This window comes from Gadus chalcogrammus, chromosome 6 (assembly GCF_026213295.1).
Source record: "Gadus chalcogrammus isolate NIFS_2021 chromosome 6, NIFS_Gcha_1.0, whole genome shotgun sequence".
Classification (NCBI taxonomy): Eukaryota; Metazoa; Chordata; class Actinopteri; order Gadiformes; family Gadidae; genus Gadus; species Gadus chalcogrammus.
The window spans coordinates 3086143-3106142 of NC_079417.1; the positions used below are offsets into that span (position 1 = coordinate 3086143).

The following is a 20000-nucleotide window of genomic DNA, read 5'->3' on the forward strand; positions in this document are numbered from 1 at the left end:
AAAAACAAACCCTAACCCAAAACCACTCCTTTCGCTCACATCGTCCCCTCCAAGGCACACACCAAAGATAAGCCCTTGCATATGCTAATCAATCACCATCACAAAACATTTGGATTGGCCTGTAGTTTCATATTAACCCCGATGGATGATGTCGTTAAAGTCTTCATCAGTAGCTCTGTATGGAGTGGCATGGCGTCTGACACATGTCTCGTTCAGGTAATGCCACACTTTCCATAACTAATGAACTAAAACGTGTGACGCGAGGACTCTGTAGACTCAACGGAGACCGCTGACAAGCAAAGTGCGCTGAGGCCCGATTGGCTGAATGTTCTCACATTTCTTCCTGAAGCTAAATCAGAAGCTCTGCAAACTGAATTCAAATGAGCTCCCTCTGCCGTACATGCAGACCTGCAGTTCCCTTCCCACAATCCACCGTGACATATCTCCGCTCCGACCATAACCATGCCACATTATCTTCCCTTTACGCCAAATTACAAGAAGGCGTCACCATGCCTGGGTCTCTGCAGGTTTCTTTGGTCCTGCGAGGGGTTCCCAGACTTTGGTTAAACAAACCAACCCCTCAGAGATGTACCTCTCAGCTCCATCACTCCACTTGTTCTACATCTAAAGTCCTCCCTGTGTGGTGTTTTCTAGGTCTCGTAATGAAGGGGTGGCAGTACAAGCAGCTGAGATCCTCCAGGAGATCCACGTCCTATAGAGCCTTCTGGAACCTTCCCTGGGCCATGGCTGAGATTGTGGAACTATGCGACGGAATAGCGCCTTTGACAGTCGGTTCTCTTAAATCCTTCAAGAGTACTTTGCTCTCTACTCTCTATAAACAGAGCAGATTTAAACCTACTGGATGCTTTCCCAAAATGACATGCATTTAGCCACTATAAGTACTTATTTTTTTGAAATGCCTTACCTATTGTACCTGCTATTATACTGTTGATGTTTCTTTGAGACAAGGAGAATGTTGACAACTCTGTAAAGAACCTTGATGTTCTGAATGCGATGCAAAAGCCAGTCTGATCTGTGAGCGAAAAAATGTCTTTGCTGTTGGTGGGAGGCTGTTTGTAAACTGATATTTTACATATTACGTCATATAGAAGACTTTATGGTTTGTTAATGTCTGCCGTGTATTTGTTGAGAAATAGTTTTAGATGAATAAAGATTGATGAAGTTGCATTAATTGTGATGCAGTCGCTCAACAAAGACTTGAAAGTTCAGCGGTGGTGTTTGGGGTTAAGAAACGTGGGTTTCTGTGGGTTTTGAATTGAATATATTGTTTACTGTCCCTATAAATACCATACTGCTGCAGAACACAACAGTTACGCTTATAAACTCATTGCACCAAGTTCTCTACATCCATCCTCATCATGTTCTCTTGACGCCAAACTAAGTGCTGCCCAATCTGAAGTAATCTTCATCACAGGCTTACACCCTTGATCAGGCTTTGGGGGAGGAGAAGGATAATGATGGAGATGATGATGATGATGATGATGATGATGATGATGATGATGAAAAAACGCCCCCTTAGATGGGTGAGCAACATGAGGAAACTCTGCAGCAACCCGGAGCACGGATCGAAATTCCCATCGGCAAACCCCGGCTGCAGGCGGCTTTGAGCGCTACTCCGGCACTGGTGCATCATGGGTCAGCAACAGCATCCTTGGTCAACATGTGGACATGGGAAGACTGCCGGGATGAGGGTGCCATGCCGGGAAGGGGAGTTCCCATTAGAAAGCGATAATCAATGAAAACGCTAGAATCGGTTCAAGAATTGACGAGACCATGACCTAAGAAAAAAAAGGTTTAAGAAAAGGCATTGCTGTGGATTCGTTCTAACCTTAAGGGAGCACGTGTTTGTCTGGTTCAACCTTCTTGTCACATGGCATCATCTTTGCCATAGTATGAGGTGCTAAACTGCCACACTTGGCACAGCGATCCTCAAGTTGTTGGACAACGAGGTCACTTCAGCCAGCACCTTGCAGCAGGCATGAAGCTGCGAGGTGCTGATATGATTTATTTGGACACTGGACATTCGCATCAACACAGCAAGAGAGCCTGTGTGATCAGATTGGCTTTCTGGGCAGAATATAAGATAACTAATTCAAACAATGAACCGTGGCTGCTATAGTTTCTAGTTATGTATCACCACTGTCCAAGGGTGACTATTGATTCGCCATAACCTTCCATATGACCTAAAGACACAGCTTGCATTGAGATTAGCCTTAGCAAATACGGAAACATAATATCACCAGCTCACTCACTCTGCCACTGCGTGTTTGGGAGCGAATTGATAAACAGGCTTGTTGCCAGATGAGATTACATCGATAGTGACAAGAAGCCTTTTGACCCCCCTGACGAGTACCAAGAAAGGATTGTGATACAAGGGCAAAGACTGGCCTCTCCACTGTGGGCCGCAACCATCTCGGTCCAATTGTCAAACAGAGCATCAAGTTCTGCAACTTCGGCTTCCCTGGAAAATGTGTACTTTTTATTCATATAACTTCATTTACTCCTGATTATTCCGGTTAGGATTGGCTGCTGGTTGGCAGTTGTTTTTTTTTTCCTGTCAATGTTGTGGATCTCATTTAAATAATAGTTTTTGCCTTATCGACGTCCCTAGACACAGAAAACCTGGATCACCGCTTCTGATGCCACTGACCCGACTTCACCCAGTGAAGCTATTTATCTGAAGAGGAATATATTGTGCTCGCTTCAGGCCAAACTGTTAAAAATTAGTTTTTCCCGGGGACTTAACACCAAACCAAACCCTGCTTTTCTCCTCTTTATGCAAGCACAAGTGCAGGCACGTCAGGTGCCCGTTCCAAATGATACCTTCCAATGTTTTTACTTCTTTTCAAAAACATCTGCTTGAGTATGTTAATTTGAATGGATCGCAAATTATTTGCAGCAGGGTAACAGGGTCCTCTTAAGTGATGTTTTGTTGCTTCGTCTCCTAGAAACCCTGTCAATAGCTAGCCTCTAGCACTTTGGTTAGTCAGCCTTCAACAGGGATAATTGCCGGTTCATTCATTCATGGTAGAACTTGTCTGACAACACATGATTTATGCATAACCAGCCAGGGAAAAAACCGAACGTTATCGTTTGAGTAATAAGCCCTTATTAATAGGCTTACGTGGATATGATACGCCACACCCATGAAAACGGTATCACCATCTGGTCCAACCATGTGGACATGAATAGAGGCGCCCTACCTAAGCCCGCGTGGAGTGGGTGCTTGTGCATGACCTCAGCCTCGTGGATGAAATACAACACACACACACACACACACACAGGTCTTAGGGTTGAAATGACAAGTCCATTTTATTGTTACGGAACACAGCAGGCTACAGCAACCAGCTCCTCCCATCACCCGTCTCCTTAGTAACAGCAGACCAATAAAATCCCTCCTCCCCAAACCCCCCCCCCCCCCCCCCCCCCCCCACCCCAAGCCGCCCCCTCCCCCTTGATCCATAAAATGGCCACACCCTTCCGCCTAGGTTAGCTACACTCCCTTTGGAACAGAGAAGACATCCTGGTGCCTACCATTAAAGCAAGAAAAAAATAGCTTGATATTTGGACCATGATTTCCAATTCATGATTATTTTTTTTTTTTATACAAAAGCTACACAATGTTACACTTTGTCTTCTGAATACAATTCAACTGATTAATTTCCTTAGTGTTAGTGGACGCCATTTAAAAACGCGAACGGAAAAAACGAAAACCTTTTTACTTGGATTGAGCATCAGCACTAGAAAAACTCAACACTACCAGATTTAAGATACAAAGTACTGCAAAAAAAACAAAGAGGATTATAATAAGAAATGATCTTAAAGCAAGCTTGAATCAGTACCATTACAGACAAAAAACAAAACGAAAAAAGGAAAATCTGAATAAAATGGTCAACAGAGTAAAAAGAAAAAAATACATAGAAGGGTTCTTTTTAAAATTGAGCTCCATCTCTTCGTCATGTCAGGATTTTCAGTGAGCCCACAGCTTGGGCCGAGACACCAGAAGCGCACTTCACATCTAGTTTGTCCCCGTTGAGTCGCGGCTGGGCGACTCTCCGTGTCTCGTCTTCGAGTCCAGTCGTCTTCAGGCACTTTCTGAAACCCCGCCTCCTCGGTGTGGGCGAATTACAATGCAGGTTCATCCAGATCACATGATACAGCTGGGAGGGGGGAAACACAAGACACGCTTTAGTCAAATATCCCCCCCACACACACACACACGCATGCATAGATGACAGTACGACAGTTGAAGGGGGGGGGGGGTATTCTACTTCCTGGCATTGTGCCGTCGGGGTGATTTTGCAAAGACAAATTGGCTGATCAATGTGACTGAAGTTCTGCGAAACGGCCCGTTATCCGTGGATGAAACCCTGCTTTAGTAGTCGTCCACTTGAGCTGCTTCTCTTGGGCAAGTGATTAAAAAAGAGGAACCCATCCATCACAGAACGCCAGGTAGTAACCCCCCCCGTCAAGTCAAGAGCAAAACCACAGCACACCACTTCACTCCAGTACAGTCCGGTTAGTATCCACCCAAGCAGGCCTCCCTCCCCCTCCCCCCCCGCGGTGCGCCCCCCTTCTCCCCCGCCGGGGGGGGGTGGGGGGGGGGGGTCCTCACCTAGTAGAAAGTGTTGTGAGGGCGGTCCGCATGGCCGTACCGTCTACAGGTCCGTGTCGAACCAGGCCAGCTGGTTGGAGTCACCAGGGGGCAGGCCGTCCATCAGGTCCTGGGCGTGGCCCAGGTCGGGCAGACCCTCCACCGGGGCGTAGTCCTGGCCCGGGTGGTGCCCCCCGGCCAGCTCGTGCTCCATCATGGGCTCCAGGCCCATCGTGTCCCCGCCGTAGCCCCCCGTGTGGAAGGAGCGGTAGCTGGGGTCTGGGATGGGCGCATGGTGGATGGAGGAGACGGGGGGGGGGGGGGGGTGGATGGATGGAGGATTGGGGTGTATAGGGGGGTTGATGGATGGATGATTGGGGTGTATAGGGGGGGGGTTGAAGGGGGTGGGGGGGTGGGGGGAGGAGGCGAGGGGGAAGCAGAGCACTCTGTTAGAAGCGGGTCAACACAAAGCTGCCACACGGTAGTACGATCAAAGCTACACAGCAAAAGAAGAAACACAACACACTGCAACCCCGTCTCTCCCGCCCGCCGCTGCAGAGCCGACCGCACGGTGCGGGGGGGGGGGGGGGGGGGGGGGGTTAAGCCTTCGGAGGGAGGTGCTCACTCAAGCGAGGCGGACGCAATGGGACTCACCTTCTTGTCTGTACCCCAGAGGTTCGCCCTGGGCTCCGATGTCCAGGCCCAGATCTCCGGTCTGCACCCCGGAGAAGGGAGGCAAGAGAGGAGAGGTTAGATGCGGAGACGATCACCGAGGTCTTTGGAACGTCAAGGCAATTAATGCCAAAAGTTATTGTTGTGGAGAAATACTGCGCGTGCCCTGATCTAACTAAGTGTTGGAGGATAAAAGTATCTGTGTACTGCAGGATGTTTAATAGTCACAATAAACTAAACACGATAAACCCATGAATGTTGCACCGAAATACATTTTTTGATTACATTGATTGTACCCAGCCAGGCGGCAACTACCATATAAACATCCTTTTATTGCGATACAATTCTATTAAACTCTGAAGGCTCCCAATAAGCCGAGGTGAGCAAGTTCACCAACAGTCCCATCCGAGCTGGGCGCGTGGCGAGCGCTCTGATTGGGTGAGGCAGCACGCTGGGGGGGCGGGCCCATACCTCGTTCCAGGCCATGGGTTCTGTTCTGAAGAGGGAGCTGGTGAGCTCCACGGAGAGCCTCTTCTTGTAGTCCTGGGGCTTGTCCTCGGACATGCGGAACAGCACGGCGGCGGCGTAGGTGGCTGGAGAGAGACACGGGGAGACGCTGGGTTAGCTTCCTCACGGAGACTCCGGAGGGACCGCCACGTACGACGGAAGGGGGCGCGTACTACTAACGCTTTAGGAGCGCCGACGAGATCCACGCTACGATAAAGTCAAACATCACGATGAACGACCCGGTACCGTTTTAACAACCAGGCGCTAGCTTCAGCCCTTAAGGCTAGCGGAGCAGATTCACAGTGGAGGAAATGAGACACGTCTTCTAAACAATAAACACGTCCGTCCCCTCCGTCATCGAGACCTGGCGTCCCGTTGGATCGGACGCCCACGCGTCTGCCCGGGCGCTTCTGAAGACGGGCCGCTCCCCGGCTGTAGATGCCACCCCCCCCTCCCTTTCTCCCTCCCCCTGGTGGCGGCGGGGTGCGGTGCTCACCGACGCCCTCGTTGCGGCTGTGCAGCAGCTCCGTCAGCGGGGCGGTGGCGCCCTCCGCCTCGATGGCCTCCGCCGCCTCCTTGTCCTGGGCCAGCTCACAGAGCACGCCGGCCGCCACGCGCTGGATGTTCTCGATGGGCGAGTACAGCAGCTGGAGAGAACGGGGGGGGGGGGGGGCAACAGGGTCAGGGCACGGGGACGGCCGCAGTTAAGGCAGTTTTTCCCTCGCTACAGGAACGGATAGTTGCTTCCAATAAAATAAATAAATATCGATATTTGCATAACAGAGTCCTTAGGATTCGGCCAAACTTTTATTTATTTTTAATGGATTTGGAATTTAATTTAATTTGCTTCAACACCACAAGTTTACTCATTTGCTTTCAATACAAACGGCAGAAGTGAGGGTTTTGCTGTACTTGTACATCTAGTCCCGCTGAAGAGGGGTATGCGTTGGTCATGCACTTTCCATTCAATATAAATACAATAATCCTAATCAAGAGTGCATTCAAACCCGCGTTGTCATGACGCCCCCTCTTACCTGTACGAAGAGTGGAATGGTGTTGAGTCCTCGGATGACTATTCTGTTGTGGACGTCCCTGGCCAGGATGTGGAGCGCTCCTGTGCAGCCCTCCACGATCTCCTCCATACGGACCCCCTCCTGAGGACACACGGGGAGGCACTGGGTCAGCAACGTACGATACCACGAGGCTCAAGGAGGGAAGGCGCGGCGCGGGAATATTGGTAGTCTGTTTCGATAACGACACACTATAGCAAAAGGAAAAGGCTAAATTCTGTCCGGACTCTTCCGATAATAATAATAATAATAATAATAATAATATAGTTCTACAGCCATCGTACCGTCGTGAGCGTAGAACTAGGCCGTTTACCTGCATGGCAGTGTGCACAAATTGCTGCGTTAGCAGACTCATAACGCAGACACAACCATGAGACACACACACTTGAGTCCGCCTCATGTATGAAAGTGCTCTAGAAATAAAGTTGCCTATCTACTGTAGAGATTGAGTCTAAACCAAATCTAGCGCGTTGCCCTCCCATAATCATGGTTTCAATATTGACCGAAATAAATCGGTGATTATGATTATTATTATTTTTTCCATAATCGAGCAGTCCCGTGTGTGTGTGTGTGTGTGTGGTGGGTTCAATGTGCTGGGTGTGTGTGTGTGGGGGGGGGGGGGGGGGGGGGTTCAATGTGACTGCGTAGCCCCATGTGTGTGTGTGTGTGTGGTGGGTTCAATGTGCTGGGTGTGTGTGGGGGGGGGGGGTTCAGTGTTGTGGGGGTGCTCACCACGAACTGTTGCTGCGTGCCCCCCATACTGGTGCGTCTCTGAGTGTCCTGGTGCGCTCTCACCAGGAGCTGGACCAGCCGGGGGATGGCGCCCTGCTCCCTGAGGGGCGCGTGGTTGGCGGGGCACAGCGCCAGGTTCCGGATGAGCCCCACCGTGGCCTGGGGAGAACACACACACACGTCAAAAACTCAAAAAATCTATCGATTTTGGATCGATTTCATTTATATTTAGCAATATCGATTCATAGGGCATGAGATTATTGATTATTATTTTTATAATTTTTTTTGCTCTTTAATAAACAATGCCTTAATGCGTTTTGCAGTGATGGAAAGTTGTAGTTCAAGTAAACTTGCAATTCCTTTCTAATTTCAAAATAGCACTTTAGAGACGGTTTACTTTACAGCTAGTAAGGTTTACACTGTCCAATTTACAAGTTTCCATTTAAAACCTGTTTAAGATGAGGGGAAAATATAAAGTACATTTGCATTTTGTAACAGCCATTTTTATTATTTAAGAGCAGATTGAATCGAAATTAATCGATTGAGAACCTTATGAATCGAAATCGAATAGATTTTAGGAAATTGGCCACGATACCCAGCCCTACTCGATACATCACTGATCGCCTGATTGCTGTGGCAGGTCCACAACATCTGCGTTACAATTGACCGAGCAGACGCATACAGAACCTCCAGTTTGTACACCATCCTCCTAAACAACCCCCCCCCCCCCCCCCCCCACCATTTGTACTTCGAACGGAAAACCCGTCACCCATCAACGCTATAATGCCAAAATAATCCACTATTATCAACCTCGTCCGTGATGAGGTGTGACAAGCCAACAGAATAAGACACTGTATGCAAATCTGATCCTGCCACGGGCTAAACAATGAGGCCTGAAAGAGCAGATTACTGCAGGCAGCCGGCCCAGAGTATGGGAACCAATTCCAGATAAGATAGGATAATTGCTTTCCAGGTAGTGGCGTGAATTAAGCTGTGAAATGGTTTTGCAGCAGATAATTCTAATACACACAATCCGTTTATTTAATTTCAGTTGGAACCAATATTCATTTAAACTAGTGTCAAGATGCAGACTTCCAGATAGAGCCCGGGCCAAACCACCCATTTCCTAAAGATAAGACGTCATTGATCCCAGCCCGGAAAAGAGACAGTTAGGGGGAGGTTAACGGTATCTCCGTGTTCGATGGTTAACGGTATCCGTTTTGGCGACGGTTAACGGTATCTCCATTCCCGATTGTTAACGGTATCTCTGTGTTCGCTACGGTTAACGGTATCTCCGCGTTCGCTACGGTTAACGGTATCTCCGCGTTCGCTACGGTTAACGGTATCTCCGCGTTAGCTACGGTTAACGGTATCTCCGCGTTCGCTACGGTTAACGGTATCTCCGTGTTCGCTACAGTTAACGGTATCCGTGATAGCTGCGTGTATCCCCGGCACTAGGGCTGCTCGATTATGGGAAAAATCATAATCACAAATATTTTGGTCAATATTGAAATCACGATTATTCAAACGATTATTTTTGGAGTTTGAAAACTTTGTAACTGAGAACTTAGAAATTTCACCTTAAAAGAAATACACAAAATGGTAAAAAATGTTCCAATCTAAAACGATATGTATCCAGCTGTTCTGCCCTTTCTATAAATTTTTTTAAAAAAAATACGGAAAAAATCGATTATGTAAATGTTTTGATCGATTAATCGCGATCAAAATGTGATTAATCGCCCGGCCCTCCTCGGCACGCCGGCCTACCTTGATGAGGGGCCAGTGTGAGGGCGGGTGCAGCAGCTTCACCACCACGGGCAGGCCGTAGTGCAGCCGGACGGCGTTCTGGGCCATCTCGGCGTCCTGGTGCCGGGAGGTCAGGTGACGCAGGGCGCAGATGGCGGGCTCCGTGATGTCTTCCCGGTCGCCGGCGCGGAGAACCGTGCGCACCAGCGCCTCGATCCCGCCCACCTTAACCGACAAAGACAGTAGGGGGGGGGGGGGTTTCGTTAAGTCAAGTCAAATTCGATTCCTCGATTTCGATTCGATTCCTGTGACATCACATGTGGGCGTGTCCCCCTGGATGAATGACGGATGGATAAGCAGCCTTCGCTACAGTCCGCTGGGTAGCCCGATCTAATCCATCATACATCTGGGTGGACACGCCCACTTGGGATGTCGCTAAGGCACGGGGAAGCAAAAGATTTTCCTGCGGCTCGCACTGGCTAATCACAGTCACACGCGGTGGTATAACAGGGAAGAGTCTGGGCGGCGAGCCCGTGGACGTACCTGGCAGACCATCATCTTGTTCTTGTAGTTGTTGCACGTGAGGTTGGACAGGATGCCGGCGGCGCAGGTCACGACGTTGATGTCGTCGCTGCCTAGCAACTGGACCAGGGTTCCCAGAAGGCCCTCCATCCCCTCCTGAGAGAGACGGGGTGGGGGGAGAGTCGCGGGATCAGCACACGGGGCGCACAGTTTGGACGTGCAGCGGCTGACAGGGATGTCAGCCCGTGCACGTCAGGCTCACAGGTAAACCTGAGGTTTATATTTAGGCTTCCTTGTCACAGAGACACAGACATGGAGCTCGGGGATTAAGATACCGGTGCATTGTGAAAATTGTAGTTTTGGCAATAATGACTCATCTATCCAAGCCTTGCGTCAGTTTAATTACAGAGATGCCGTGTCGCGGTGGGACAAATTAAGGGATTCGTTTTTTTGTGAGAGGGTTATTTTACCTGTTTGGTGGCAGCGTCTGACAAGTTCCTGAGAGTCCAGAGACAGTTCTGGACCAGTCTCTGGCTGGGGTCTGTCAGGTGGAGACCCAGCGCCTGCATGCCGCCTGAAGAGTCACAAACAGAGGTGGACGTGATCAGAAATACTTTCATTGTCCAATCAGATTCTCTTGGCTGAACGCTATGCATTTCTACGAAAAAAATACATAAAAAAATCCCTTTGATAAATCAGTGTACAATATATATACGCCGTCCACTTTCAAATGGAAAGCCGTCCCCTGGTTCGAGCTACATCAAAAACAGTCAGCCAAAACGTACCGGCCTCGACGATGGCGGGCTTATTGCTGGAGCAGACGGACAGCACTTTGAGCACTCGGCTTGTGGTCCACAGCAGCTTCTCGTAGGTGTAGGTCCTCATGATGTTCACCAGCGCCTGGGGGCCGCCACTGGCCAGGATGATCAACTGGAAGGGGGGGGGGGGGGGGGGCAGAGAGAGCGGTTGTGTGAGTAGCCAGTACAACCTAACCAATAATCATATTCTCAGCTGATCAAATGGCAAGGTTTTAGTTTGATTTATATTTATGTTGCGCATGTTTATTTGCCATTGCTGTAAGCGCATCGTCGTTGCAAATTAGTGCAAACCTCGATGCCTTGCGAGTGTAAATAAAGATTAGAAACCCCCCCCCCCCTCGAGGTGCACACCTTGCTCTCCTGGTTCCCGTAGGCCAGGATCTGGAGACAGTCGGTGGTGATGGCCAGGAATTTGACGTTGGTCTTGTTGAGGAGGGCCACCATTTTCTGGAGCCCGCCGGCCAAGCGGACGGCCATCTTGGCGCCCTCCTGGTGCAGGAGCAGGTTGTGGAGGGTGGTGATGGCGTAGAACAGCACTGAGTCCACGGGGGAGCTGGAGCACCAGACACACACACACGGGGGTCATCACCTTGTTGTGCTTAGCTCAGGAGGCGGAGCAGTCGTGTTGTCACCGAAAGGTTGCTAGTTCGATCCCCGCCTCCTCCTAGCTGAGCGTTGATGTGTCCCTGAGCGAGACACTTAACCCTAACTGCTCCTGACGAGCTGGCTGTCGCCTTGCATGGTTGACTCTGCCGTCAGTGCGTCAACGTGTGTATTAACCGATGCAAATCGCTTTGGATAAAAGCGTCTGCTAAATGCCGTAATTGTAATTTTAATTATGCAACGCTTCGTACAAAGAGCCGTCTGTAACTCAGGGAGTTGTGGATCAATAGCAGAGTCAAGAATCTTGATTTAATCCTTCTCCCTAACGTCATATGGCTGATTCTGTGCAAGTTGCCCACGTCATAGCCTGGATATAAACCAGGTCGTTCTTCAGAAAGTCGACAAATTGAAGCCATCATTTAAGTTAGAACATTTGTGGAAAACAATTTGAGAGTTAAGATCAGAGAAAAAAAAAGGGAACAGTCCCTAAAAGTAGAAAACTAGTCACTAGGAAACAACATGTGGCGTGATTACACAAGTATATGTCCTAGTTGCTAGTCACAGCAGGCAACTCAAAATATTCTCCCAGAAGGCCTCACTCCGACTGGAACAAAGGCACGGTTCCCATTTATAATCCTGCCTGTAAGCAGTGGCGAGTCATTCGTTGGTGTAGTGCATGATGGGTATTGCAGAAAGCGTTATCAAGCTACTTTATCGAATTCCACCATGTCTTGCACCGAAATGACCAACAAACCCGCATCACAACGACACCAACAAATATATTTTGTTAATTTGTGTATGTTGCCGTTTTTGGTTTGACGATTCAACACGTTTTTTTGCGTCAGGATCGTTGGGGCCCCTTACCCTAGCATCTTGACGAGCGCGGGTATGCCCCCGGACTTGAAGATGGCCAACAGGCCCTCTCTGTGGTGGGACAGGTTGTGGAGCGTGCCGGCGGTGCAGCGGGCCGTCTCCACGTCGTTGGTGTTCTGCATGGTCCTCACGATGGCCGACACCATCTGCGGCGAGCGCATGATGGCGTGGCGCGACGCCTCCTTCTTGGACAGCTGGTGGACCATCACGGCGGCTTTGTTCACCACGACCTGGGGACACCAGGAGAGAGGCCGGGGTCAACGTCACTGAGCGGAAGGCCACGTGCGTTTAGAAAGGAAACAACCGTATCATGACATCAGAGTACATGCCGAATAGAGGCAGGATTCACGGGTTTTTTGGTGTGATAATTGTCAAACAATTATGATTTTCTTTGTGATTTTATCTATCGTGTGGTTAAACGGTTTAGTTTAACATTGCAATTCGGGTTCCACAGATCCGATCAGATATCTTTAAAGACCAGAAACGCAACTATGATTCAAATGACTGCAGGTGAATTCCACTGCAGGACGGTACCATAAACCAGCTTCCACAAGGCCAACACTAGGGCTGAACCATTTGGGGAAATAATCCAAATGCGATTATTTCAACCAATATTGCGATTTAGTATTCGATTTTTTTCTTTTTTTAAAAGTTCCATATATATATATCTAACATAAACTTCTTTCCTTTTGCCCAGGCCTATGTGTTGAAAAAAAAATAAATAATGAATTGATACAACATCTTAACTACGGTTATTGAATAGCAGAAGATAAATATGAATTTAAATCCCAACCAAAAAAAAATAAAAAACAACATTGTTTAGTCTGTTTGAAGTCGATGAACCGTTCCACCCTCGACACCCCTGGGGCCCCCGTCTCCGCGCCCCCCCCGCCCCCCCCTGCCGTCGGTACATACCTGGTCCTCGTCGTTGAGCAGCTTGGTGAGCTCGGGGATGGCGCGGGTGGCCAGCTCGGCGTCGTCCTGGTAGTTGATCAGGTTGACCACGGCGTGCTTCAGCATCTGCGAGGGCTCCGCCAGCCTCTGGACGTTGGTGGGGTGGGCGCCGTCGTACTGGGTGGTGGGGATCTGCATGCCCTCCTCGAGGGTCTCGGGGAACATGGCCGCCCGCACCCTCTGGGCGCGCGTCATGGCGTACTGCCCGTCGAGGTCTGGAGAGGACGGACGGACGGACGGACGGGGGGGGGGGGGGTGGGGAGAGATGGTGTTGAGTAAGCGGCGGGTTCTTCGTGGTATGCGTGAAGGGTAATGAGCGCTTCACGAAGGGCGATGAGCGATGCTCGGTGCAGCATTGATCTCGCCGACAGGCCCACTCGAGAAAGGTTATTCTGGTACTCATGCAGAAAAAAAAAAAACTGAATTCGGTTGACGGGCAGCGGCAGCGTGCTCGCTCACTCACCTTGCACTTGGTCCTGGGAGAAGTTCTGGTTGAAGCCCTGCTCCCAGTCGTAGAGGACCTGGTTGTCCACGTCTTCCTCCTCTGGGTTGCCCTTGCCGCTGAGGGACGGGGCTGTGGTGGTGGCCCCCGAGTGGATGCCTGAGTCCAGGTAGGACTGCTGCTGCCAGTGGCTGACGGCCGCCTTGCGGTCGGGCTCCATGGCCATGTCCAGCTCCATCAGATCAGCTGAGGAACACGAGCGGAGTCACGCAACCGGAATCTAACGCCGTTATCGGCCTCCGTAATCAACCGGCAACAAGCAGCACAGACGAGGGGGGGCTGTGGCTCTGCCCATCACTCGATGTATGCAGATGTGGCAAGTGGCAATCAATCTATTGCTGCAAGCAAATTCCCAGTAACCTGACTATTCTTGTCGGAGTAAACCCTTTGGATCCATAGCTTTAAACCCTCGTCTTAAGCCGTTCTTCTGACCAACCGTTGAGGGCCACCCGTTTCAAAATGCATCCTGGTTGGATGCGGTACATTGACTATAGATCCACTACTGAGCTTCTGTGTCTCCAATAAACAAAACCCTTGTCTCAATAATTAATCATAAAAAAACGAGACTTTCATCTTACTCCATTGATTTTCTCTACGTGTAATAGTATGTTTTATGTGCACTCAAAGCCTAAACCTGGGATCGATAGAAAACGGTGCAGTCTTGTAGCCCGAGACCGCATTAATCTTACAACAACAACAAAAGAAGCCATTTCTGCTGCACCAATGCAGTGCTAGTCCATGCGGACGGGCCGGGGAACAGAGGGGGTTGTGTGCGAGTGCACGGGCAGTGAATCAGACCCACAGAGAGATAAAGTGGGAGGCGTGGAGTCCGCGGAGAATGATGCACTTACCCTGGGAAGCCATGTTTCTTTCTTAAGCCACAGCCTGCACAGCTTCCTGATCTGCAACACACAAAGACAGCAGGAGAACACGGTCAGTTATCGCTCTGGTCACCCACCAGGACAACCTGATTACCAAGGGAAACTCCATACAGAAAAGACATCCAAAAACTACAATTATATTGGGCAGCCATAGCCAGGGACTAGGATCAAACTTAAAAAATCATATTGGGCAACTATGGCTGGGGATTGGTGATACGCCAGAAGATACAGGGCAGTGAAACCATGTAAAGAAATATATATTACTCGCACGCTTTTGTGGGTATTTTGTTGGGCATATCTTCTCATAACAGACTATAAAACTATGACAACATGATGCCTATGAAAGAGCGGCTGAGTCTGAGATAAACAATTGTTGGGTTGTGGCAAGGGAAAGCAAAGAGGCACCAAACAAAGTGTGTGGCAGGATGGCTTTGGCATCATTAAAATGTATTCAAAATATACAACATTGGAAGGTCGTTTTCTGCGGGGTTTTAAGAAGCAGTATGGAGGGGCGGGGTGGGGGGGGGGTGGGGGGGGGCGAAGTTACTTTCCGCTCTTCCTTGTTTCTTCCTGCCTAGCCCTTCCCTTCCCCCCCCCCCCCCCCCCCCCCCAACACCTCCAGTAACTTAAACCACAGCAGAAGCAGCACTGCATACACAAAGCAACCATTAAGGAGCTCCCAGCTAGCTAGCCCAGCACCAGAGAAGGGAGGGAGGGAGGGAGGGAGGGAGGGAGGGAGGGAGGGAGGGGGTGGGGTCATGGGTGGAGGAATGGAAGGGTGGGGGGGATGGGGGGGGCGGTGGGGCAAAGACATTCCAGCACGGGCTTTGAAGCTCAAGCCACAAGCTCACTCTGCGGGAAAGTAAACACTATCATGGCTACAGCAGGGGAGGGGAATTAGTTTAGAGGAAGACTGCATTTCCAATGCATTCGCCGGAGCCGCCCCACTGAAATTACTAAGGACGGAGGCTTCAGACACACACACACAATCACATTTAATTTGGGATGCTGGCACAGGGCTCCAACGCAGAAATGACTGACCATGCAAGCCCAGACGTCCTGACTCTCTGATGACTAAAGTGGCAGGCTGTCTACCTGGGAGGTAGAGAGGCACATGCGACGGTAAATGAAAAGACTGAAGGGGTTGATGTCTTCGACGGCTGTTTGCTATTGTTGTCATCATGAACGCACACACCCACACTTAACTAAATACGGGTGTGATTCAACTCAAAACCATAACATGTGTCATCTAGAAATACACACGAGGCAGCCAATCCACGATGCATCACTAACGTCCCGGAAAAACGTTGCTCTAAATGTGCCACTTTGGTGTGTGTTTATGAAGTGGCCTAACCTGACTAGAGGCATGCAACCTTAGAAGAGGGGGGGGGGGGGTCAGCGACCTGGCTTTAGAGTCAGTTCAGCCTCCCACGCACCAGCCTGTGGTTTCACAACACTGTACTGCTGCTTGGGGGTTATCTGGCCCTGGTCTTTGGGCACCCGGTCGCCTCTACCACCAGCCCTTCCCCCCTCCCCATTCCACTCCCGGCCAAATGCTTGCGTCACCACATTCAGGTACTTATTGTCTTTTTTTTCCGCGTGAAAGTTCATGCATGTTAAAGCACGGCAGAGAGGCTTAGCCTAGTTCTGCGGAATAGAACGGATGACGTGCGTCTCGCATTCTGTTTGCGCAACGTCAAAACACATTACATAAATCACTTGTCAATCTACTAAATCGTTTCGATTTAACTTTCACCGTTTGACTCACGCTGATAAGCGTCAACTGCAGCCTGATAAAGAAGTGACAAATGTCTTAGGAACGGTCATAAAAAAAAAATTGCCAACTGTATTCCAACCAACCCCGTCATCACTCTGAGAACCTAGATACGCAAGAATCAACACAAACTTCCAGATCAGCCTTGATAAGACCACAACGCACGCTACCTGGCTCAGTGGGACTTCAGTGAGGCCTTACAAACATGGTGTCTCCCAGCCACTTGTTGGGGTTTGTGTTTGTTTACAAGGACCACTTGAACACAGGCCAGAGAAGAGTATAATGACCGCAGCGAGACAGTAGTGACTCATGGTCCAGCCGTTCACACATCAGCGGCCAGGTGGAGGTGAGAGCCAGTCGTTTACCTTCCCCCCCAGCCCCGAGTATCCCAAGGCCCGCCCTTATGAGAATTCACTGAAGTACTGGGGATAGATGAAAATGGAGGTATGAGGCAGAGAGAGTATCAATCCCCACAACCCCCCCCCCCCCCTCTCTCTCTCTCTCATGTCCCTACACCCACATGCCACTGACTCCAACTGAGTCATAAATAAAAATAAATAAAAAATAAAAGAATACAAAGTTTTGAGTCAACTGCCAGAGCTGACCGCAAACACGCCAAACAAAATGAAGCGCTCACACGCTATGCCTATGGAGACTGCCCTCACGCAACCTAGCCAGGAGCTAAATGAGAGCCATGTGTGTGACTGAGCGCCAGTCTGCACGCTAAGGCATTCTGGTCCTAAAGAATGTGCGGCCCGCAAGGTTTTTTTTTCTGTTGTGTTCATGAGTGAACAAGCGATGTGAGGCACTGCGATCCAAACTGTTGGACACGGCTTATCCGAAGCTCCCATCACCTATTGAAACAACAACAAGGTGATCGCAGAGGGACGTCTCTAGACTCCAATACGGTCGAGCCACATGTAAATGCAGATGAATGACTTGTGTACAGTCACACCGGGCTGGGGAAAATGCAAACCACTTGAGAATACCTTGCCCGTGGTCATTACCCGCAGAATGGGGGGGGGGGGGTTGTCATTCGAATAGTAGGTGTAATGCTTGAAGGAGATTTACACATCATGGTTTGGCAGCAACAATAAGGGCTCAGCAGCCACATTCAATTGATTGGTAAAAGGTTTCAGCTGGGTGCACTTGAATAGCCTCATTGGGTCCTTTATGTTGCAAAGTATACATGAATAGGAAGGTATAGCCAAGTCAATCACTGTTGTTTAGTTACATATGGCTATTGTTCTTTTCTCATTGAACAGAGCTTATCAAAAACCCTACAAAAAAAAGGTGTGACAATCTACAATGAATTTTTCAAAGGTAATCAATTATAATCCAAATGTAATTATAGCTAATTTGATTATGTGAAATGATTCTGTATAAACTCATTACACCGTATTTGAGGTATCCTTATTTTAAAGTTGCAGCCTGCACATCACCAATTAATGAAAAATAAACAGTAGACAGCCAGTTAGCCATGGAAAGGGTTTGAACAACATAGCCATGTTGGGTAGGGATGCAATATAAGGTTGCTATGCTTTGGGTGCATTTCAGGAGGTCGATGCACTGTTTAGACTGTTGCGGTACATTCTAATAAAAAGTGTCGCTATGCGTTATGATCCTAAAAATATTTGAATAACGCGCAGCGTAGGAACGAATATTTAATTAACAAATAAGTAAACGCTGAAGTTCTATTATATATTCTTACATAGTGGATAGATTAAAACCAAATTCTCAGCCATTATCACATCCTTAATATCAAATCACAGGCCAAGTTGGGTGGTGAGGTGTGTAGCCTAGAAGACCCAGTCAAGCTCAGCGAAAAGCCCATCCGTTCCACACCCGAGCTCGGAAATGCGGTCGCTTTACATAAAAGAAAGCCCAGCCGACAAGGTGTATGGTCACCCAGGCGGACACCATCACGCAGCGGTAGCTATGTGGCGCTATGTGCAGGGTCAGCAGCGCTAACCGCTTGCTGACAATGCGCTGCAGCTCAACACTCGCAGCTGCTGCGGCGATGTTCAGCCGGCGCCTCTACGGCACTATACACCGGAACCCGTCGCGTTATCCACACGACTTCACATGCAGCCACCACACGTTACTAGTTGCGTGAACCACAAAAATGATTCAATTGGTGCAACGGGTCAAGGAAAAAAGGGAAAAAAAATGGCAATAATGAATACAAACAGGTTCATGCCGTGTGCTGGGAACAGTACACAAATTACACCGAAGTAGCAGTAATGTATACATTTTCGAAAGTACAGTAGCCAACCAATAATTTGTTTATGATGGGGTATAAAGGAGTCATGCATGACGGGGTAGCCTTGTGATTAAAAAAAATGGAATACCATTACATAGATGTGTTGTCACGCTATTTAGATTGTATGGTTTATGTAGCGTGTTGCCTCTGCCCTCTACTACCGCCTGTCAGCGGCTCGGTCTGGATAGAGACAACACCTACGTTTCCGCTTAGCAGCTCCGACCTCATCATAATCGGAAACCGCTCTCGGTGTTGACGTAAATTAACCAACACGTAGACGTCTACTTCCGACCGTGGTCGTTCTGTTCACATGGGTCCAAATGGAAATTCCAGACTGTTAAATAGCGTGACAAATCAAAGGACATGGACATGGGGCCAATGACTGACTCAGAGCAAACAAAAGACGCCAATAAAACCTAAATAGTCATAGCAAAAGGCAAATCTGTATAAACCAGAAATGCAGATAAACAAATCTCCCATTAAAGAGAATCATTGACTCCAAGCGGGTTGTGTTGAAGCGCTGCAAGAGTTACATACGCCATTCAGTAAACGAATAAACTGGACTCAATTAGAAATGTAAAGTACCTGGCCTAATTAGGGAACGAATTAATGTTATTAAAAAAAACAGTAGCTTTAAAAGTGAAATTGAAGTGATGCATAAACAGATATTTCAGGAAATATCACCAAACTAAATTCGGGGCAATCTATGAATTCTTCCAGGGAGTAGGTTGTGAACACAGCTGCCGACCGCCTTCACTCCTGCTCTTAACACCACTGGACTCGGATTTCATATTGTGGCTCCGCCTCGTCTTCCTCCCGGAGCCCGACGGCCGGGAGGAATTTGTCGGTCTTTGTTTAAAAAAGGACGAATGGAAAAGACTTTGGAAATTAACTGATCCTTATCCTTCCATGTTCGCCTGTTATGATTAATGCGATCAAAAAGCCAATCGCATTAGGCAAAAACAATGCTCGGTCCTCCATGTCGACGGGGAAACGAGCGCCCACCAGAATATAGTTCTGTTTCACGCAAACTTCCACAAAACTCCCTCAACGAGTTTAAAATTCCACCCCAATCCACAGATCACACAATTCCACATTCGTCTTAATATCACAATACAACTTTCTTAAATAAGTTGAGCCTAAAACGGAGGAAATCACCACTTTACATAACAATCCAGGGATCCAACCTGACTATTAAAACACAATAATCAAGAGCCTTAACCGCAGGGGTCGAGGGAGAAGACAAACCAGGAGTCTCTATAGGAAGCGATATGAGCCGAGACCTTGAATCAGATCTCAGAAACTAGTTATTGTAAAGTCCATATGTGAACGGTGAGGAGGCTGATCTATAGTCAAGGGGTCGACACATCCAAATCTATTCCAATGAAACGGGCGTTTCTTATCATCCACCAAACCACATTCACTTTATACATGCACATGAATCACAACGCTTAACTGATAAGAAAAC

At 48.8% G+C, this 20000-nt stretch overlaps 1 protein-coding gene and 1 long non-coding RNA gene across 4 annotated transcripts in view; one reads left to right on the forward strand and one right to left on the reverse strand.

The window, feature by feature from the left end:
• LOC130383959 (uncharacterized) overlaps positions 1–1260 on the forward strand; it is an 11226-nt gene extending 9966 nt beyond the window's left edge. The window contains exon 3 of the long non-coding RNA XR_008895860.1: positions 655–1260. This is a non-coding gene — a long non-coding RNA (uncharacterized LOC130383959). The remainder of the gene's footprint in view (positions 1–654) is intronic.
• Positions 1261–3461: 2201 nt separating this feature from the next.
• Positions 3462–20000, reverse strand: part of ctnnb1 (catenin (cadherin-associated protein), beta 1) — a 16904-nt gene continuing 365 nt past the window's right edge. The window contains exons 2-17 of one of the 3 annotated variants that reach the window (XM_056591903.1): positions 14466–14516; positions 13576–13800; positions 13074–13327; positions 12150–12388; positions 11034–11235; positions 10650–10794; positions 10335–10438; positions 9886–10020; positions 9364–9567; positions 7597–7755; positions 6829–6948; positions 6291–6441; positions 5759–5880; positions 5270–5330; positions 4677–4894; positions 3462–4181 (exon numbers count right to left, since the gene is read on the reverse strand). In XM_056591903.1, the coding sequence (XP_056447878.1) occupies positions 4680–4894; positions 5270–5330; positions 5759–5880; positions 6291–6441; positions 6829–6948; positions 7597–7755; positions 9364–9567; positions 9886–10020; positions 10335–10438; positions 10650–10794; positions 11034–11235; positions 12150–12388; positions 13074–13327; positions 13576–13800; positions 14466–14478 (2349 nt within the window). In that variant the 5' untranslated portion in view covers positions 14479–14516 and the 3' untranslated portion in view covers positions 3462–4181; positions 4677–4679. Of the gene's footprint in view, positions 4182–4636; positions 4895–5269; positions 5331–5758; positions 5881–6290; positions 6442–6828; positions 6949–7596; positions 7756–9363; positions 9568–9885; positions 10021–10334; positions 10439–10649; positions 10795–11033; positions 11236–12149; positions 12389–13073; positions 13328–13575; positions 13801–14465; positions 14517–20000 lie in introns of all 3 variants that reach the window. The other 2 variants (XM_056591902.1, XM_056591904.1) reach the window with 2 other exon arrangements.